The 21562-nt window shown below is 36.0% G+C and overlaps 1 protein-coding gene, 1 long non-coding RNA gene and 1 pseudogene across 3 annotated transcripts; 1 reads left to right on the top strand and 2 right to left on the bottom strand.

The window, feature by feature from the left end:
• Positions 1-788: 788 nt before the first annotated feature.
• LOC114718885 (uncharacterized) lies at positions 789-1367 on the bottom strand. Its single transcript, XR_003737860.1, has 2 exons — positions 1199-1367; positions 789-1119 (listed from the first exon to the last, which is right to left on the bottom strand). It is a non-coding gene; the product is annotated as an uncharacterized LOC114718885 (long non-coding RNA).
• A 593-nt stretch (positions 1368-1960) lies between these two features.
• On the bottom strand, positions 1961-4324 carry LOC114718881 (TMV resistance protein N-like). Of its 2 annotated transcripts, XM_028904331.1 has the most exons (5): positions 4303-4324; positions 4002-4207; positions 3403-3921; positions 2243-3320; positions 1961-2131 (listed from the first exon to the last, which is right to left on the bottom strand). In XM_028904331.1, the coding sequence occupies exons 2-4, from the start codon at positions 4124-4126 to the stop codon at positions 2855-2857; spliced, it is 1110 nt and encodes a 369-aa protein (XP_028760164.1). In that variant the 5' UTR covers positions 4127-4207; positions 4303-4324; the 3' UTR covers positions 1961-2131; positions 2243-2854. The 2 variants fall into 2 exon arrangements, with proteins under 2 accessions (XP_028760164.1, XP_028760163.1); XM_028904330.1 differs by having other exon boundaries at positions 4002-4317.
• Positions 4325-4978: 654 nt separating this feature from the next.
• Positions 4979-16196, top strand: LOC114718890 (putative uncharacterized protein DDB_G0270496; annotated as a pseudogene).
• Positions 16197-21562: the final 5366 nt, after the last annotated feature.

Below are 21562 nucleotides of genomic sequence, written 5' to 3' on the forward strand. Positions count from 1 at the left end.
ATTCATGTTTTTCCCGTAATATATGAATTTCTCAACAATCATATATACACAGAGACATTGATGCGTATACCTACATGCATGCGCAGATATTTAGAATATAATCATAAAAGCAAAAAATTATTTGTTTTTTATTTTCCCATTGTGCTTCAAATAACGGTAAGTTATGCTCACACATGCGTATGCATATAGCACTTAATGAAAATTCTTTGTACACTAATTTTGATTCATTTGTTTCATTTTCACCTCTTATTTATTGAAATAAATGTGAAAAAGCAACTAGCAGTGTTTTATATTTGATATTCTCTCCGTCCCCTAGTCTTAATTTTAAAAAAAAAAACATATAGACTAAAAAACCAGTAAAAAATATGTGATATGTAAAAATTATTTTGCTTTATTCCTACTTTCAATTAAATGCAACGGACAACGTTTCTTTAAATATTAAAATTACAACATGTAATTTAGACTTTTATTAAACAATTTTAAAAAAAGATACATTGATTATACCTAAAAAGTTATATTTAAAAAAACTTAAAATTAGGACCCTTGTTAACCAATATGGTGAGCGCAAAGGGAAAAAAAAATTAAGAATGATACTTAAGGTATTTTAGAAAAAACATATCATATTAACTAATTTAACTAATATCCTTAATCTACTCAAATTAATTAATTAAGTCTCAACATTCAAGACTAGAAGAGTACTTTCATTGCTACAATCGGAGTATAAGGGCGAGAGAGAGGGTCATCAATAAAGCAGGGGAGCCTGGGAGGTTTGAGGTTGATCTATGAGAAGCAGAGTAAGAGAAGCAACCACAATAATTACTCATATGGGACTCTGTAATGTCCAAACGCAGTTTTAGATCTACGAGAGGTTGAATCTTTTTGCTTTTCAAAATTGAAACTTGTAGAATAATGTAACCTCTTGCGTTTCCAATAATGGAACAAGTGCTAATACACTAGCATTAGTGTTACCTGTACAACACTCCGCTTGTGCCATTAACTCGTCGTCTTCAACTTCCAATCTCATCCTCTCCTCATTATCATTACCCACTTCTCTTCTTAATGGTACCACCACGCCACTTTCTGACACTCGTTCAAATCAAACGCCAGAGATGATCCCTCCTGACACAAACATCTTCATTGTGTCACTTTATTGAATGACAACTTGTGAAGATCCAAATAATCACGCACATTCACTAACCCTGATCAACTTCTTTCTCCCTTTAACAGTACCACCAATGTTTATTCGCTCTGGCCCATCATATCTCAAGACATAAATCGGTAAGCTTGACTAGGACAGTTTGAAGAATGGATTTGATCCAAACTTACACAGCCATCAGCTTTTAAGCATTCAAGATTCGGGGTCTTAGACAGATCTTTGAGTACCGTGAGATATTTTGAGCAGCTTATGTCGATCTTCTTTAAATTTGGAAAATGCTGAAAAAATAAGCAATATGTTACGTTAGATAATTACACAATTTAACCATGAATTTCACTCATGACAATTAAAAACAGGAGACTTTAAAGGAAATAAGTCAATGCATTCAGAAGAGCACTGGATTTAAGGAAAGGAAAAAAAAAAGGTCTATAAAGCTGGAAAAATTGGTGATTGGTAAACTTGGGTCCGGATATGTATATGTATAGGGGTTGCGCAATCTTAGGGCTAACGAGGGCAATATGCTGAAATTCTCACAGCTAACATGTAATTTCTCCAAATTGAGGGGGTGCACTCAAATATCAACCGTTCATTTGGTCAATGTTTGATGGCTGAGATATCTAAAACAAAAGTTCAAAGAGGTGTTTAGAATTAGATAAAGAAAATGATACATACTTGATGGCCTTTCCCAAGTTGCCTGATATGACCATTAGGAATTTGAAGCTCAGCAAGATTCCCCTCATAGAAGCTTAACGGCACAGATGGTAAAGGATATTCTTCCAACTAACAACCCTGAATTATTTCATCTGGAAGATAACTCATATCCTTACCAATAATCAACTTTGAAGGCTCTCTCCAATCAGACCAATAAATTTTTAGAAATATTAAATTATGCATCTTTCGAAGGTCATTAGCTGTCAATGGAATCCTTTTTATCTTGCTCATGTCCAATGACAAGCATTGGATTGACTTAGTCACCTAGTAAGCACGTCAAGGGGGAAAAAAAAACAACTATTATAACATAAAAATTTACCAAAATATCATGGAAAATGAGATTACAAAAAAAGAATAGATAGATTAAATTAGTACCTTGTTACTAATGAAAAAATCATAAATGTCCTTATAACTTTGCAGTCGAACAGGGCCTTTAGGATTGGAGAATGACTGTTCTCTAGCAATTTCAACACCCATGTCCCTCACAAGATCATGCATCTCAATATAGCCGTTATGATCCAATGAAGTGAGGGCTCTCTCTTTAAGAACATTTATGTCAATATCTACAGAAGAGCCATATAATTGTCTTATTAGGGTCAAAGAAACTTCAACTCTTTCCTTGATGAAAAATGCTATGTCAAGAAACATATTCTTTTGGCGCTCATCAAGTCTATCAAAACTCAATTTCAGAACATCAATAATGTACTTGGGTGGTGCTTCTTTTGTTTTTTCCAAAAAACTTTCCCACTCCTCTTTTCCTCTACCTTGAAGAAAAGAACCCAACATTACAAGGGCCAATGGATTTCCTTGACAATAATCCACTACTGATTCTGATAATTCCATATAACTTTTAGGTGGCTCATTTTGCTTGAATGCTTTCAAACTAAAGAGATGAAAGGCATCATGTAAATTTAATCTTGAAATAGAGTATGTTGAAAATGCAAAAGCATTATGAAGTACTTGCATGTCCCTTGATGTGATAATAATTCAACTTCCTTCTCCAAACCAACGATACATTTCAGTTAAATCTTCAACCGGTAGTGAATTGTCCACATCATCAAGTATCAGAAGAACTTTTCTGCGTTGAAGCCTACTTCTCACAAAAGAGGATTCTATATCAAAGACATTAATGTCCTTATCTTTTATTAATTCTTTGAGACATTCTTTTTGTAACCTGTCAAACCCAATTATTGCTAGTTGTTCCCTTACATCTTCCACAAAGGAGAAAGCTTCAAACTGTGCTTTCAACTCGTGGAATACAACTCTAGCAAGAGTACTCTTACCTATACCACCCATACCCCATATTCCCACAATGCGAGCTTTACCCAATAGCTCTTCAATCTTCTGAATATGATGATCAATCCCAACTAATCCTTCAAAATGAAAGGACGACTTGCCATTCAATTTGCTCAAAATATCTTTGACAATCTTCTTAATAAGTTTGGATTCAGGCCTAGCACATACATAAATTAAAAGAACAATCATCTTTAATGCCCAAAGAAAGAAGGTATAAGTGCAGAATGAGTAGAAACTACCTGATATTCTTTGAATCCCACCCAGAGAGATTTGTTGATTGGATCAAAGCATTTGTCCAATTTTGCACTTTTTCTTGGTTGTGGCTAAATCTCTGCTTAATCTTAGCAAATCCATCTCCAAAACTTCCATTTTGTTTGCGAACATTTGATGGATCTATGTCATAGAAAATAGGGATGACAACTCTTTGGTATTTATCCCTACAGCTCATAATATGAACAAGCTCGTCCATACAACATGTTGAAGATGCATAATCTTTGGAGAAAATAATCAAAGATATCTCTGATTCCTCTATTGTTTTCAAAAGAACGGGTGAGATATGGTCTCCTTTGTGGAGCTTGTGACCCATAAAAGTTTGAAGGTTTGCATCGCAAAGTGCTTCATAGAGATAACTTGAGAAACTGTCATGAGTGTCTTTCCCTCTAAAGCTAAGAAAGACGTCATAATTGGTTGTAGGAGGAGCAACAATGATATTAGAAGGAGAGCAAACCATGGGAATCGAATCAACATCATCTTTAGAACTACAGATGGAAAGAAATCATAAATTAATATTGGGCTATCAGCAAACGGAACAAAGAGGAATTGCTATAGAAGATGTTACCTCTCATGAATAGAAATAGGACGGATAGTATGAAGTGGAGAGATTAATCTGACAGCTTTATAAATTAGTATAGCCAGCAAAATCAATACAGCTTCTATGAGCATTAAAGCAATGGTTGCATCCATGTGACTGTAATTTCTTGCTTCAACCTCAAACTAATACTTGCTCTTTGGCTTTACCTTCCCAGCAGGGGGTATGGTTTGTTTCTTAATTCACGTGATGATAAAAAGATAAGACAAAAATAGTTAGCAAGTGCACAATACATGTGTCTATATAATACGATATCTCAGGCATTGCTAACCTAATGTTATAGTATCTTCAGAATTATTATAATTAAAAAATATATTATAAAAAATTATTTAAATAAAAAATTATAATATTATAAAATTAATTGTTTTTTAATAAATATATTATTTATTAAATATATTTTAAAGCTGAAAAAAAGGATAGCCTAAAGAGAATAAAATTTCATTTTTCTTAGAGCATATAAAATTTGTTAATTTGATTATTTTAAATATATTATTATATTAATTAGGATAAAAAATTACTGTACCAATTTTTTAATGCACATATTAACATGATAAGACTGAATTTTCATTAAATTATATAATTTAAATTAAGATGTAAATTAATTTATATAATATATCAATAAAAAATATAAACTAATATGTAAGGGTAAAATGGTAAATTGATTATTACTATCCCTCCCTTCCCCTCCTTGAACCAAACAAGGGATCATTAAATATCCTCTTCTCCCTTTCTTTTTAATCAAACCAAATAAGGTGAGGATAAAACCCACCCTCCCCTTCCATCCCCCACCCTCCCCTCCCTTCCCTACCCTCCCCTCAAATCAAACAGGCCCTTAGGTGGCGACAATGCCTCTCGCTCTCAACTCTCGTCCTCTACCAGTCACTTATTGATCTCTCATCCTCGCTTCCCCTCTGCCTAAGGACTTCATACTCACTCACTCACACAGTCACGCACGATGCCTCTCTCTCTCTACTACTGGCCGGGAAATTGCTTCTTTGTCATGGGGCAGTCACCCATAGCCTCACTTCTTAAGCTAACTCCCCAGCTTTCTTTCGGTCTTTCAAATAGGTTTGTATCCATACTAGTAGGTATAATATTCATATGTAAGCTCTTTTATGGAGTTAACCGCTACTACTTGAGAATAAGCCCGGAAGCAAGTATAGGGAAACTATATATTGATTATGTTTATGGAAAAAAATTGTTCTTACAATTTTGCTGTAATTGGAACGACTGTATTGAAGTAAAATACCATTGCAAACTTGTTGTTAGGATAGGAACCCAGCATGAAAGGCTTTAATAGTTTTAGTTATTGCTTTGTCCTTTTTGTGGACTTGTGAAAAAGCTATAACAATTTTGGAAAGGGCATTATTTAGTACTTGGTGTAATTTTGGGACTTGTGAGTGTCTCTATAACGAGTACATGGTTGAATTACTAGTTTTTTCTTTAATGTATGTGTTTGGTTGATGTCAGATTTTTTCCATTTAGGTTTAAGATGGGTTTATCTGGCAAGAGATCTAGAGAATCGCAAAACAATGACATTGATTGGGATGACTACAGTGATATTGAGAATGAACAGGCAAGTATTTGCTGGGAGTTTCATCATCTTCCAATGTAATATTTATGATTTCTTTTTGGGTGATTGAGGATTATATTTTGATGTAGGTGGAGTCTGATGCAGAGGATTATGATGATGATGAGGTGGAGGATGAAGATGACGAGGAGGGAACCTATGATGAAGAAGATGATACAGTAGAGGAAGATAAATGGAATAATGATGAGATGGAACAGCTTGAGAAAGAGTATAGGGAACTCTATAAGCAAGAGCAGTAAGATTTCCATCTTTATGGATGTGACATGACTTATATTGCTAGATTGAAGTTTCTCAATGAAGTTAATATGTGGGAGACTTTTCTTTGTAGTTGTTATTTTTATGTGCTGTATTGTTTACTAGTCTTGATGGTCTTTTGTTGTTTGTTTAAACTTTAAACTTTAATCTTATATTACACCCCTTGTTACATGGTAATTATTAAAATTAGAGTTAGTTAAGAGAATTGTTAGTTAGTTAGAGAAGGTTATTAGTATCCGTAGAGGATAATAGTGCATGCATGAGGTGTCTTGGAATTCAAATATAGTTTCTCTATTACTTTCCTTGTTCTACCTGCATCAATGGTATCGAAGAGAAAAAAGTAGAGATAGAATGTAGTAATTTCTTATTCCCCACCTTAGAACGAGTACATGTGGAATACTTATATTGATTCTCTCATGCTTGCTCTGGTTTAACAGACTAATAGAGTGATAACTCTTCTGTTACAACTAACTAGCTATTACTATTGCCATGTAATACCCAAAAAACTAGAGAGAAAAACTACACACACAGAAATCAGCTGGACCTTGTGAAGAATTGCCATTTCAAAAAGAAAATGAAGGTTGTTTTGGATTTAACAATATATGCATGTCTATGACATGGCTATTAGCTACATTTGTAGAGTGTGCTATGGCACGTGGCACAGTGACATAAATTTCTTCTATGTTGGCAGCACTATTTTCTTCTTTCTTCCAAAGAATGTGCCTGTTTTTCTCTTTCCCTGCAAATTCTTTGGAACTGGCTTCCAATTATTATGTGTAAGTCATGAAGTTCGGGCATACCTGAAGTGTCGAGCAATTTCAGATAGCCACGCACGGAATGCCGATGACTGTAATGGAATCGGTATTGATGCTCACAGCAAATGCACTATGGTTTTTTTCTTGGGAGTCAGAAGAGAGAGCACCCGTGGGAAGGAAAGACGAGCCAGTTAAAAAATGAGTTTCACAAAACTGATTCTTTTATCTTAAAGAAAAACTTTCGCACCCGTTTGTCGTTATCCATAGTTTTAAGAAATATTGCAAATCACCATTTGAGACCCCATAGGTTATGTTATTTGCATTAGAGCCCCCAAAGTTAATGGGCTTGGGCCCAATCCACCAAGGGTGGACAGGCCCATTTTCCTACATCTCCCACTCACACTTGGTGGATTAGGTGTCATGGGTCTCATCTCTCCGTCTCCCTTCAGTTTCATACTTAGTGCTTTGCCGTGACCGCGTGGGCATGACGTCTTCATTTAGGTGCCTGTACTAGAAATCCTTTTGTAGGACCAGCATAAGTTACCTTCTCCTTTCGTGTAGCGTGAATTTTAAAATTATGCCTCAGATGTCCTAGATTTACTTATATACACTTTTTCATGGTAAATCTAATCCCTCTCGAGTCAATAGTTGACTCAGATTACCTTTCTCTTATGTCTAGTATCCACACTTACGACCACAAAATGTCATAAGGGACATGTCATAGACACAAGCATAGGTGTGTATATCACAGTCAATCTTCCTTTCGCCCAAATATCACTTTGAAATGAATCAGTCACTTTCTTGGCATACTACCTTAGATCGCATCAATCATGACTATAGGACATATGCCAAAGTAGTAGTCACTGAAACATATCTTCATGATATTGTCAAAGTCAAAGGACACCAATAGGAGGATAATTCCTCCCTGGGACTCACACAGCAATGAAGCAGGGATCTTTCTCTTGCTTCCCTTTTGTGGTTCTCTCAGCACATGTGGTATGAAACACATGCTACGGTGTTACTCTTTTACTATAAGAGCGTATGTCGATTTAGATTTATTATTAACACCGTACAGACTTAGGTCCAGATACACTCAGTATCTAAACCCGAATTCTTCAACTCTGCTCATTGTTATGACGTCAACGTTGAAGAGTTTGTTGTCTGGCTACAGGTATTATGGAAGTGGGATTCCAAACTTCGATCCAGCTTTATCAACGTGGATCTCATCTTGACTTGCTACACTTTAATCAAAGCGACATAAAGTTTGTGTTTCTTCTCTACCATATCAGCATTCATTGCTGCTTTACTGGTGAACACAAATGTCTCATCTTTGTTCACTCCACCTGAGTGTCAAAGGCGGTTGCCTGTGTGAGAAAGCCAACCTTTTTAACCTGTACGACATACTAGACATTGTATACTTTCGGACAGACACATAAAGTGATAACGAAATATAATTTCATTAATGAAGCATTCATATTACACTTTATGTATGCCAAGGGCTTGTACATGTTCTTTAAAAACTCTTTCACCTATTGGCTTTGTCAAAGGATCTGCTACCATACATTTGGTTGAAATATATTGTACAGTAACAATCTTTTGTGCTATGTAATCTCTAACAAAATTATACTTGATGTCAATATGCTTGGTTTTGCTGTGATACTTAGGATCTTTAGTATAGGCTATGGCTGTAGTATTGTCACAGTATACCATCACCGGATTGGTACTCTCGTTTCCAAATCCAAGGTGTTCTATAAATCTCTTCAGCCATAAAGCCTCTTGCACTGCTGCAGTGCATGCCACAAACTCAGCTTCCATTGAATGTAAGGCAATGCACATTTGCTTCTTGCTACTCCAACATATGGCGCCATTGTTGAGCAAGAAGGTATAACCTGAAGTTGACCTTCGTTCTTCTTCATCTCCGCCTACATCAGCATCGGAGTACCCAACAAGACGTAGGTCACCTCCTTCGTAGCACAGTGCATAATTAGAAGTTCCCTTTAAGTATCTCAAGATCCTCTTCACTGCTTTCCAATGCTTTTCACCGGGGTTAGACTGGAATCTGCTCACCAGTCCTACTACATAACAGATGTTTGGTCTTATACACATCATTGCATACATCAGACTGCCAACAGCACTGGCATATGGAACTCTTTCCATTTTCTTTTTGTCAGACTCGGTTTTGGGACACATGTCAGAACTCAAAGCCACTCCAGTGGCAACGGGTGTACTCATGGGATTGCAGTCTTTCATGTTAAATCGTTCAAGAATCTTGTTGATATAATTCTCTTGTGAAAGAGAGAGGATTCGTTTTGAGCGATTTCTTTGGATCTTAACTCCAAGTATATACTCTGCTTCACCCATGTCTTTCATTTCAAAATTCGACGAAAGCCATTCTTTAATAGCCACCACCGAATCTAGACTATTTCCAGCTAATAGAATATCGTCTACATATAAGGATAATATGATAAAATTACCCTCAAACCGCTTAATGTAGACGCAGTGGTCTTCCTCTATCATTTGGAAGTCATATGAGGTTATCGCTTTGTGAAACCTCAAATACCACTGTCTGGATGACTGCTTCAATCCATAAATGGACCTTTTGAGTTTACAAACTTTATTTTCTTTTCCTTTTTCAATGAAACCTAATGGTTGTTCCATATAGATTTCTTCATCCAGATCACCATTCAGAAATGCGGTTTTTACATCCATCTGATGTAATTCTAGATCTAAACTGTTTACTATTGCCAAAATAAGTCTAATAGAATTGAAATGCACAACAGGTGAGAACGTATCTTCATAATCTATTCCTTCCTGTTACGTGTACCCCTTTGCCACTAATCGAGCCTTGTATTTGTCAATTGATCCATCCACTTTTCTTTTAATTTTGAGAACCCACTTGTTCCCAATGGCTTTACGCCCTTTTGGAAGATCAACTAACACCCAAACTTGGTTCTTGTTCATTAAGTCCATTTCTTCTTCCATAGCTTTCATCCATTCATCTTTCGCATGACCTGATAAGGCTTCTCGTACAGAACGGGGCTCATCATCCCCTTCTGGAGTAACTAAGAGAGATTCGTCTTCTATTTGAAAGCGTCTTTTGGGAACACTTTCCCTGTTACTCCTTCTGACGGGAGCTATTTGCTTATCTTTCTTTCTTTGTTCAGGTCTTGGTGTTGACCTTTCTTGGCTCCCACTCAGATTGACACACCTAGACGATTCTAGTTTGTCAATTTGTTCTGTACTATCTTGTTCCTGTGTCTCATAAAGAGAAACGGTACGGTCAACATCTCCTTTATTAGGAAATTCAGTCTCAATGAATGTTACATCCCTTGACTCTATTTCAGTCACGGTTCCATCTTCGTTTTCACCTATGAAAATGTATCCCTTTGATTGCTCAGACTACCTTATGAAGATACATTTCTTTCCTCGGGGACCCAACTTCCCATGCTTATGAGAAGCATCATGGGTATATGCCGCTGACCCCCAGGGTCTCAAGATGCTTAGATCTGGTTTTCGTTTTGTCCATAACTCGTAAGGTATGGAAGCGACTGATTTTGAGGGTACACGGTTAAGTATGAAGGTTGCCGTTAACAAAGCATCACCCCAATAAGAAATTGGCAGGTTTGCTTGAGCCATCATTGACCTAACCATGTCTAAAAGAGTTCTGTTTCTTCTTTCAGCAACTCCATTTTGTTGTGGAGTGCCAGGGATAGTCAGTTGTCTGATTATCCCCTTTTCTTCACAGAGCTGTTTGAATTGATCAATAAATATTCATGACCTCGATCAGTTCGTAACGCTTTAATTTTACTATCCATTTAATTCTCTACCTTATTTATATATCGTCTAAAACACTCAAGAGCTTCAGACTTATGCGAGATCAAATAGACATGACCATAACGTGAAAAACGGTCAATAAAGGTAATAAAATACCAAGCTCCGTGTCTTGCCCTCACACTCATTGGACCGCAAATATCAGAATGGATTAATTGCAATGGAGTTTCAACCCTTTTTCCCTTACCGAAAGGCTTTCTTGTTGCCTTACCAGCTAGACAGTTCTCACATAGTGACATTTTCATATTGGGAATGGCACCCAACAATCCTTTTTTTGCTAGTTTAATCATTCTATTTTGATTAATGTGTCCTAGTCTAGCATGCCAGGTGTTTATGTCAATGTTATTCGAAGAAACAGCAAAGCATTCATTACTATTGAAATCACCAACAATATCTAAAACAAAGAACTTCTTAAACAGGAAAGCTGAACCATAAAGAATAGAGTTGCTAAAAATGTCTGCAACTTTACCATGAAAGTTTACATTAAACCCAAATTCTAATAGACACAATATAGAAACCAAGTTCCGCCAGATGTCAGGAGCATAAAGTACATCATGGAGTATCAAGGTCTTCCCACCACGCAAAGTAAATTTGCAGGTGCCCAAACCTTTAACCTCGATCCTCGTGTTGTTCCCAACGTAAAGCCACTTGCTTTGATACGGCAACCAACGGTACTCGATAAAGGATCCTCGATCCCTGGTTACGTGGTCTATGGAGCCTGAGTCTATAATCCAAGAAGAAGAAACAGGTTCTGTTAGAAAAACAGTACTAGAAACATATGAAACATGTGAATTCACATAATCCACTAATACCTTTTTCGCTCTCAGCCTGTTTTGAACAGTCACGTGCGAAATGACCCATTCTCTGGCAGGCGAAGCATTTGACCTTCTTCAGGTCTAGCTTCTTCTTCCCACCTTTCTTTCCCTTCTTCTTGAATTGCTTCTTTCCTTTTTTGGATTGAGGACCACCCTTCTTCCCTTTCTTTTGAAACTTCTTGCCCTTCTTGGAATCGGGCCTTGATTGGGAAGTACCGGCATCCTCGGTGTAATAAGCTTGTCCAGAGGTCTTGTAAGCCTCTAAACGTTCATCCTCCAGCTCCAAGTGTTTGGCTACATCGTTAAAAGTAACGATGTTTTCATTATGGGTCAGGTTGACTTTCATGTGTTCCCAGCTAGCAGGAAGCGATTGATAACAGCCTGCACTTGCTGTTCATCAGACAGGACATGGCCTGCTTCCTTAAGTTCTCTGATCATGTTGGCCATCTCTCTCAAATGTTGTTTCATTGGATTGTTTGGCTTGAGCTTATAGGTGTCGAACTTAATCGTCAACCTTCTAAGTTTAGTGGTAGAAGTACCACCAAACTTGTCCTTTAACGCTATCTACATAGCCTGTGTAGTTTTGTGCCTCTCAAACTCGCACATAATGTCATCAGCCATGGCACTCAGAAGCGTAATTCTTGCTATGCTATTTTTCTTCTTCCACACTATGTAAGCCTCTTGGTCTCTCCTATGTTGGGCCGTATTCCCAACTTCAGGTTCGACCATTGCAGTGGTTAAAGGTTCAACCGCATCTTGTTCCTCCAAGATGTATTGAACCTTTCGGTGCCATATGTCTCAGTTATCCCCGTTGAGCTTTTCTCCCTTATTAAGCTCAACAATTATGTTCTTGGTTGCCATTTTCAGTTCTGAAGCAAATTTATCCCACATTATTCTACGTTCTCTCTAAAAGAGACGTACCATAGAACATCTTAGTTATATATAGCACAGCGAAGTATACAATGTCTTGTACTTATATCATCCTTGATCAGAAAGTAATGATGTTGCAAGATCCATGATCAAGAGCATACGTTTGTACCTCCCATCACACAGATACAAGCAACAAACATTATTTCCTATCAAGGATTTTATATAAGCACTTCAAAAAAAATTATGACTCTCAGAAGTCTTATCTTCTAAAAGCTCCCACTTATAAAAGGCATACAAATGATATTCACAAATAATCATACAACAATAATTCAAGTAATTTCATTAAATGAAATAGCATATTTAGTCTGTTTACAATGTATGAAACCACAAACTTAAGACAAATACAAATATTACATCATTTGATATGAACATAAAGGTAATCAAGCATTGCTTTTCTGGGCTTCTAAGTTTTCACGTTTTTTTCATAAAGAAGGACACTAGCTCTATGGCCCAAATCCATTAAGACTTTCTTATGGGTTTGCCTTTTGGTCCGCCTCTAACCCTTATTGCTCTTATGTACTCCATTATGACTCTAAGGTAGAATTCGGTATTCTTCTTATCGGTCATGTAATGGACGTAGCTAGCGAGCACGCCATTGATGCCTTTTATGTTTGTTAGTTTAGCTGCATCTCTTCAGCTATACTCATAGCTAACGCGGGGGTCAAAGGTGGGTTCACCTCTTCTCCTTCCTCAACTTCAATTTCATTAGGGAGATCCCGTGAATCTTTATAGACTAATTGAGGTGCGATAGGGAGGGGTTCAGTGGGGAACATAGTTTCCGACTCAGGTTCGGAATCCACTAACTCCTCTGGGTCTTCTTGAGGAACCTCTTTAGGGTCCTCCTCAGGATCCTCATTCTCAGGTTCATATCCTGGAATTCCATCACCTGAGAATGAATATTCCAATGAACTATGATCGGTATTTTCAGTGCTACTAGAAGCCTCTTGCTCCATTTTCACCTAGAACAAAATAATATAAATTATTTTGAATATTCTGGAATTTTTATCCACATAAAAACACTAGAAAACGCACTAAAATACTCATAAATGGATCCTAAATTGTCTCTAAAGCTACCAAATTATATATTAAAATGAAGATCCTAATTTTAGGGATTTTTAGAGACAAACCACACCCCAATTGGACCATTCACGCGCCTACACGTGCCCCTAGAAGGAAGAATTAGCGAAAAATTAAAAAAAATCTTCGCCCACTCTCGCTGTCGGCGCGTGTACGTCACGCGCCGCCACAAAGCTGGCCGCCGAGGACACGTGCCGTGTCGGCGGCTTGCACGCGCCACCACCTTTCAGGTGGTGGTGTCCACGTGTCGAAGAGGTGCGCCACGTGGCGGAACGCGCCCCGTGGCAATTCTGGCAAAAAATATATATTTTTTAAAATTATTACTATTATTATCCTTTTTTTTTTGGGTTGGGCTTGGTCCGGTCCTATCCGGATCCGGACCAAGCCAACCCAATCGACTCAGCCGCCCCGCGTGTTTTTTTTTTGGACGACGTCAAAACGACGTCGTTTGGGGGGGCTGGAGGTTGTCTTCAACCTCCAGCCGGGTCTGACCGACCCGGGTTCCGTCGCGGGTCGGGTCCGTCGGACCCGGATTATTCTCTCCCCTATATCTCCTCCGTCCTCCGTCCGTTCTTCGCGTTCTTGGTGTCATTTTCTTCATTTTTCCAAGCTCTACGCAATGGGATAATTTTTGAAGCCTAAAAACTTCATTTTTCAGACACCCAGAAACGAAAACTCTAATGGCTCAAGAACGAACTGTACTGGTTATGAATTTCATGCTTCCAAACCTACGTTTTTACCATTTTTCGGATGGTTTTTATTGTTTTCGGTTATCTCCCATGCAAGCTACTATCATATAATTGTTGGAGACAACAAAAAAAAAAAGGTTCAAACATCTGACGTTCATGGAAGCAAAAGAAGCAATAAATAACACAGAATCATCATAAACAACTATCATATTGAATATAAAAGAGGATTTGCTTAATATTTGAGAGCAAATATGAAGAAGTGCCAAACCGTAAGGCACAAGGGGAGAAGAAAAAAATGAAAAACACAGAATGGCAGAAAAGAAATGAACAGCGGAAGAAATAACCATGCTCTGATGCTAATCATGGAGTTCGGGCATACCTGAAGTGTCGAGCAATTTCAGATAGCCACGCACGGAATGCCGATCACGGTAATGGAATCGATATTGATGCTCACAGCAAATGCACTATGGTTTTTTTCTTGGGAGTCAGAAGAGAGAGCACCCGCGGGAAGGAAAGACGAGCCAGTTAAAAAATCAGTTTCACAAAACTGATTCTTTTATCTTAAAGAAAAACTTCCGCACCCGTCTGTCGTTATCCATAGTTTTAAGAAATATTGCAAATCACCATTTGAGACCCATAGGTTATGTTATTTGCATTAGAGCCCCCAAAGTTAATGGGCTTGGGCCCAATCCACCAAGGGTGGACAGGCCCATTTTCCTACAGTAAGCGATCCCTTTACTCCTTTTTCCTGAACTCCAATGCTCCAACTTTAACTCACTTGCTTTGGTGTTTTTATGGTGTTATTTGAAAATGTATCTTTTTGGCAAAAAGTGTTTTTTCCCCATATTTACGATTGTGAGACAGAGCAAACCCAATTGATGATTTTGCATGTGAGAAATTTTTGTTAGGGGGTAACCTAATGATGCATTAGTATTCCTTCTAAGCAATAGTAATCTCTATATTAGACTCTGGTCATGATGGTTCTTTTTGTTGTTCCTATTTTTTATCTTTAAGAGTGTATAAATTCTTATGCATGTAAAATTCTTTTTCTACCTTTAGAGATACCTTAAAGAGTTTGAAGCGTCATAAAGATGAAGATCTCCTTAAAGGTCAAGCTGTGAAAAACCAGAAGGTATAACGTTAACTAACTCATACCTTGACACACGTACATATATTTGATTTTTAAATTGATATAAATTATTTTATTGAGTAATGATTAATTATTTTCCAACTACTAAATCTTTTTCTGGATCCATTTCCTTTTTTTAAATTGTTATTTTGAACGACCCATTTCTTCCTTATTATAGTAGCATGGAATTTTTTATTATTATTTCTTTTCTAAGTGCTTTCAGTTATAGTTGTTACCATAATTTGTATATAGTTCAATGGACGTTTTCCCTCCTTTGCTTAGTTTGTAATCATATTATGTCTGTTTTTCCTGAAGGCACTCTAGTACAAGATCCTTGAGCTTAGAGTCTTACTTCAGAAGCCATACTCAAGTTCAAATAGGTTACCCCAAGTATTTTCCTATTGCACTTGAAAGATTACTATGACTTTTTATTTATCACAAAAGAATTTTGTGCCAAAGAGATGAACTTTTTGCAGGAGCCATTCAGGTCTTCATTGTATGGTTCTGATAAGGGTGTTAGTGTAGCATATTCAGATCTTATGACCTCCTCCAAGGAGACATTAGATTCTATATTGGAACTACAAGGGGTCTAGATATAGAAGAAAATGTAGAACTGTTCCCTTACATTTCATGCCAACAGAAACTATATTTATCTATAATATTATGTCTTTACTTCTCTAATTTTCTTATGCACTGATAATTTTCTCCTTATATTAGGCCCTACTTGCCCGGAATCCATCTATTGCCCAAGTCTCATATGGTCATTGATTTCTTTTTTGTTGTCCTTTGTTTTCCCTTGTAATTTAACTGCAACATTAACATATCCTTCTCTGTTGGTCAATAAAGCGAAAGGGCAATATTTTGCACTAATGGAAATAGATGCCTTGTCTCTTGTATGTGCATGTTGTTGAAAGGATTTTTATTTTTATTCTTTTGGGATGTGCTATAACTTCTATTCTGTCGCATATATGCTTGGATGGTGTTCTGAACTAACATGAGTTAGTTTTATCTTCTAAAAGATTCAGAAAGATCACCAGAACATTTAGACATTTTTAAGAATTTGGATGACAATTTTGATGAAGAGTGGTCATAGATTTCTTAAATGCATAAGAGGTATTTTTCATCATCATCTTCTTAGTGTACTCTTATTTTGCTAGATGTTCATTTCCTCACAACACATCATCATTCAGGCTTCTAAGTTTTTTCACTTGAACCCTACCTGCGGCAGTAATATTTGAAACTTACCTTGTTATGTATTTGGTGTGCTTTTTTTTTTTTTCTTTTTTTTTACTTTTTGTTGTGCTAAGCACCCGCCCCCCAGAAAATCCCCGGGGGGGATATGGCACACAAAACTAACACAACATGTAAGCACCCCTAAATCATGGATCTTCACTACTATCTAGACCTTTTGGATTGATGGAGTGATCTACTTCATATTAAATTTCAAAAGAAAATAATGTGACCTTTTTCTTTTTCCAGTTTTTGCACTTATATTAATAAAGGCTATTATTGGTCTTTACCTAACAACTTAAGATTTTGAGTTCCAACTGTGCCTTTTGACATTTTAGATTTCTTATATTTATATGCATGTGCATAAAATTGATTAGATAGACACTATGACCTAATTGATGTTATTCATAATTGCATTTTGTAGATTGGCACCTTTCAGAGATAGGTCGATCAACAAACGGTAGAGGATGCTGCAAGTGACAATTGGTGCTGCTGCCTTTAAAGGCAAATTATTGGCTTTTAATTAGGTTTGGCTTTCTAACTTCACTGAGGATTCTGTTGTGTGATAGGCAGGCTGTTTTACTTTTAACATGTCCATCATAGGATATAAGCCACCAAGTTGCTACTTATATGAGGGATCCCAGTAGAATGATCAAGCAAATGAGGCTGAGAACATCTACTGTTAGTATATTTGGAAATGTAAGTCAGTGTTGTCTTTTTTTGTTTTTAAAACAAGATTCATTTTACAGTTTTCTGAGAGTCATAAAGTTAAACCCATTCATGCTTTTTTGGCTCTTTTCTAATTTTTGAGTGCCTTTCAATTTCTGTATACTGACATCAAGAATATGTCTAATAACCACCAACTTTTTCTCTCATTTCTGCATGCACCGTCACTGGCATTGTCTTCGGAAGAGGTTAGTCAAATTCATTGCTAATTGAGTTAAAACAGAACCTTTGTGTTTTTCTCCATGTTGAATCACGCAGACAAATGTACTATGTGATATTTTTAAAGGAAGCCATTCAAGTGTTTCAATCATGGATTTTAAGTCTTCATACTCTTAATGCTTGGCATTTTGTTATCAATTATGATTTTAATTGAAGGGAATTGAAAGACGACGCGCAGCGGAAAAAACAACTCGAAATTTTAAGACTTTCAACCCCTTGCCCGGATCTATCGATCGCGTTTAAGTTAGGTAGTAAGAAGCATTACCTTCGGTGTTCGATTTCCTGGTGACTCGATGATTCGGCCGTTCAGGATGCTTCTGCTCGCCTCCTTTGTCGTTCGAAGTCGACAACTCCGGTCGGCTTCCTCTACCGGTATCCACACGAGTAGCCCTCAACCTCGAACGGCGTGCTAGCACCTATGTCCGTCTAGGGTTTTCAAAATCCGTCCTCTCTCCTCTCTTAGGCCGTCTCTTATCTGTCAGTTCTCTCTCTCTTAAACCCTAGCTCCTCATATCAAATATATAGGATGCTATATAGGTTTAGTTAATAATATTTAATTTCGAAATTAACTCTAAATTAATTCCGAAATTAATACAATATCAAATATTGCCTAATCAGATAAGAGAACAATTAAATAAATATGGTTTAAATTAAATCCGTCTCACAGATTTAATTCACTTATTTATTTAAGAAAGAGATGACAGAATTTATATATTTAATTTATCCTTATAAATTAATATCTCTTATATTTATATATATACGAATTTATATATATATATACATGTCCACCCTATTTATTCATTGAATCTGGACATATCTTAGATTCAATGAATCTGGACATCATAACTCGTGTTGGGCTATTTTGTGTGCGACCCTGTAGGCCCATATGAAGTTGGCAGTGGGCCATTAACTATAATGACTCACAAGTCGTAAGCGGTCTCTAGCAAGACATCACGACTACCCAAAACATATGAGGATCATTGAACGATGCAACCTTTCATACAACCATATCACGTCCCTTTTGTCACACGACATTTTGGTCATGGATGAGGCATGGAGAACGTCATCCTCCTATTCATGGCCGTTACTTTCTCGATCCCTGAGTAGTCTGAGTATAGAAACGGAACTACCTTTCCATTATAGTATGGCCATACATTTCTCAGACTCACTCATCGAGGGGCCCAGTAATGTCTCTCTACGAATGTGAGGGACAAATTCCATCTTGACCATTCACATTCCTCCGCATGAAAAACCACTAAGCCTGAACATAGTCTTTATGATCACTCGGTCAAAAGTGACTTTTGACTAGGTCAAAGCTAAGCGTTTCTCATGTAGGAATCCATGATGATCTCAGGTCAAAGGGCATAGTGACGTGGTTTGTATATGAGAGAAGCTTATGACTTAACCCATGCAGCTCTCTCATAGCGGGTCGGTCCAACACCTTGTACTCTTACATGTGCCTATGACTTTAATTTATATCTCTATATATCTTTAAAGTCATACTGGTCTTATTTCATCTTTGCTCCCACATAGATGACCGACCAGGGACATTTAGGATAAACCATGAGTTATCCAAGGATAGTCATCACAGTAAACATGCAAATAATATGATAACTTAATTAATAAATTCATAAATTAACAATGTTCAAAACAGAATGATTGGCCCCTAGGGCACAATTTCCAACATCAATATCCTTTTTATCTATTATGTTTGCTTGTGCTTAGCAACGTAGATCAATATTTATTTCCAGCATGACAATTATGAATTCAAATTTGTTTAGGAAACTCATATTGATGGTGATCTCGAACTTCTAGATGACTTTGAATTTTATCAGCAATTACTAAAAGAGTTTTTCAAGACAGTTGATCCTACATCATCCGGTAAGCAATAATTGTGTTGTTTTGGTTGAACAGGCATTATTTATATATTGTATTCATATTCTTACTCCTGATGATGTCATTGGAATATTAGACTAGTCAAGACATCCTCTTTTGTTTAACTTATAATGTATTTTGGCAATTATGACCGAATGATACTTGATATTTAGCATGAAAGGTTTCCTAGAAAGATTGTAGAATTAGTAGTGATTTTCCCCCCCTATCTAAATAGTTTTGATCAAATTTTTTGAGCCTAGAATTAGCATGAGCTGCTTTCCTAGAAATCATAGTGTTAACCTTATACCATGCAAGCAGAAGCCACTTTCTTATTTTCTGCTATTGTGAATCATACAGAGAAAGCACTTTATGCCTTGAAGAAGATGCAACCAAAGAAAAGGAAAATTGTTGATCGTCGGGCCTCAAAAAGGTCGCAAGATAAGGTTAGTTGATGAAGATGGCATTTCCTTGTTTTGTACCATTACTTTTTGTCACGTGTATATACATACATACTGCTAAATTCTCCAAAACTGAAAAAGAGATTTTTGACTAATTTGCGATTTATATTGTGCGATGTGGCATTGAGGGTATAATGTTCATGAAAATATTGTAAACTTCATGGCTCCTGAGTCCATGAATCTTCCACCTATGGTTCCTAAACTTTTTGAAGATTTGTTTGGATTAAAGTCACAGAGATCATCTGTTGGGATAGCATAATCATACACTTGGAAAACAGATAATGACATCAAGTGTTGCACAGTAACTTGTCATATTATATTTGTACTCATTTAACCAATATTATATTATTTATTGAGGAATTTTATTTTTCTCTTCGAAAGGCAACAATTTAGTGTAGTGGTGAGGATTGGTAGTTTATAGAAGGTTTTAGTTTCAAATCTTCTCTATTCTTAATGTACTTATCTTTCGTGGACAGCATATATTTCCATAAGCAATCTATCCAACTGAGGCGTAGTTATCCATTACATTCATACTGAATAGCAATTCCATTATGTGGAATGATGCAGTGACTTAGATAAATCTTATTTAAGATGCATACATTAATATTAATAGCAAGTGATTATCTCCCCCTTTTTACATGCTTGTTACTTTAAGTTTACATCAAATTTCATTTTAATTTTTAGGGTTTTTAAAGTGTATTTTAAGTTTCTTAATTTTAACATCTTAAATTTAAGATTAAACTAAAATTTTACGCAGATTTAAAGGACTAAGCATATATGTTATACTTTTTTTTGGTTAAATCTATATGCAACTAGGATAAATTCAATAATTTAGTGAAAAGACTGGTGTTATTACCCGTGTCATGAACTTGGAAAGATTGATCAACCGTGTAAGTAAAATCAATGTGAATAGGAACTTTTGTTAATTAACTGCTAGTCTTAGTGCTACTTGCACCACATTTCTAAAATAACTATTTCAAAGCTGATTAATAAATCATACCTAACATAAATACATGCCCCAAGCAATTTTAGTCATATTTAAAGAAAGGATTTTTTTTAAAAGTTGAGTCTATCGAAAAAAATTTTCAACATGCAAACAAATAAAACTGAGGCACTTCAAGTTAACATATAACTGAAAATTTTAACGAATAACCAAAAATTAAGAGCATAAAATATAGAATAATTTTTTTAAAAGAAAATATTACTTTGTCATTGTCGAAAAATGATAGGTATTATTGTGCCTCCATTAACCGAAAGAAGTTATAAAAGTAAGAGATAAGAAAAATTAATTAAAATCTTTTAACCTTACTTCATTTTCACAAAAAATCAAACTTATTAAATTTTTCACTCTCCCATTATCATTCAACCAAACAAAGTTAATGAATAAAGACATGGTTTTTGCTGTGAAAAAAATAATGACATTTCATGAAATGAACAATTTATTGTAATAAAATATGAGTTATGGTAATACGTTCTATTATAATTTAATTTAGTAAAATCTATTTTATGCAAGTAGACTGTACATATTTTTGAAGTACAAGTTAGAGGATACTCTATTTATGGTAAATAGTGAATAATCCCAAGGAAATTGCTTCGCAATAAAAAATTATTTATCCACCTATTTATAAATAAGTTATGCAATGTACACAAGCATAAAGTAACGAACGATTGAATAATTATTAATTATTGAAAAGAAACAATAACATTAATAATTTCTAGAGTATTTTCTAAAGTTGTGAGGAAGCGCTCGAAAAATCACACTTCAAAATATATATATATATATATATATCTCTTTGATGTCACATAATGGGAAGGGAAAATTACCACTAGATCTCAAGTGAGAAAACCAAGTATAAATAGATTTTTTTTTTTGAAAGAAAGTGTAAATGACCACAGTGCCAATTAACCACGTTGATCAACTTGGAATGATTGACTGGCGGCCGATCAAACA

This window comes from Neltuma alba, unplaced genomic scaffold (assembly GCF_004799145.2).
Source record: "Neltuma alba isolate B1F8T4 unplaced genomic scaffold, ASM479914v2 tig00011875_pilon, whole genome shotgun sequence".
Taxonomy (NCBI): Eukaryota; Viridiplantae; Streptophyta; class Magnoliopsida; order Fabales; family Fabaceae; genus Neltuma; species Neltuma alba.

Coding starts and splice junctions, on each gene's coding strand:
- LOC114718881 (XM_028904331.1), bottom strand. CDS start 4,126: ATGGATGCAACCATTGCTTTAATGCTCATAGAAGCTGTATTGATTTTG. Junction 3,922..4,001: donor CCTATTTCTATTCATGAGAG/GTAACATCTTCT, acceptor TTCCATCTGTAG/TTCTAAAGATGATGTTGATT. Junction 3,321..3,402: donor TGGGATTCAAAGAATATCAG/GTAGTTTCTACT, acceptor TGTATGTGCTAG/GCCTGAATCCAAACTTATTA.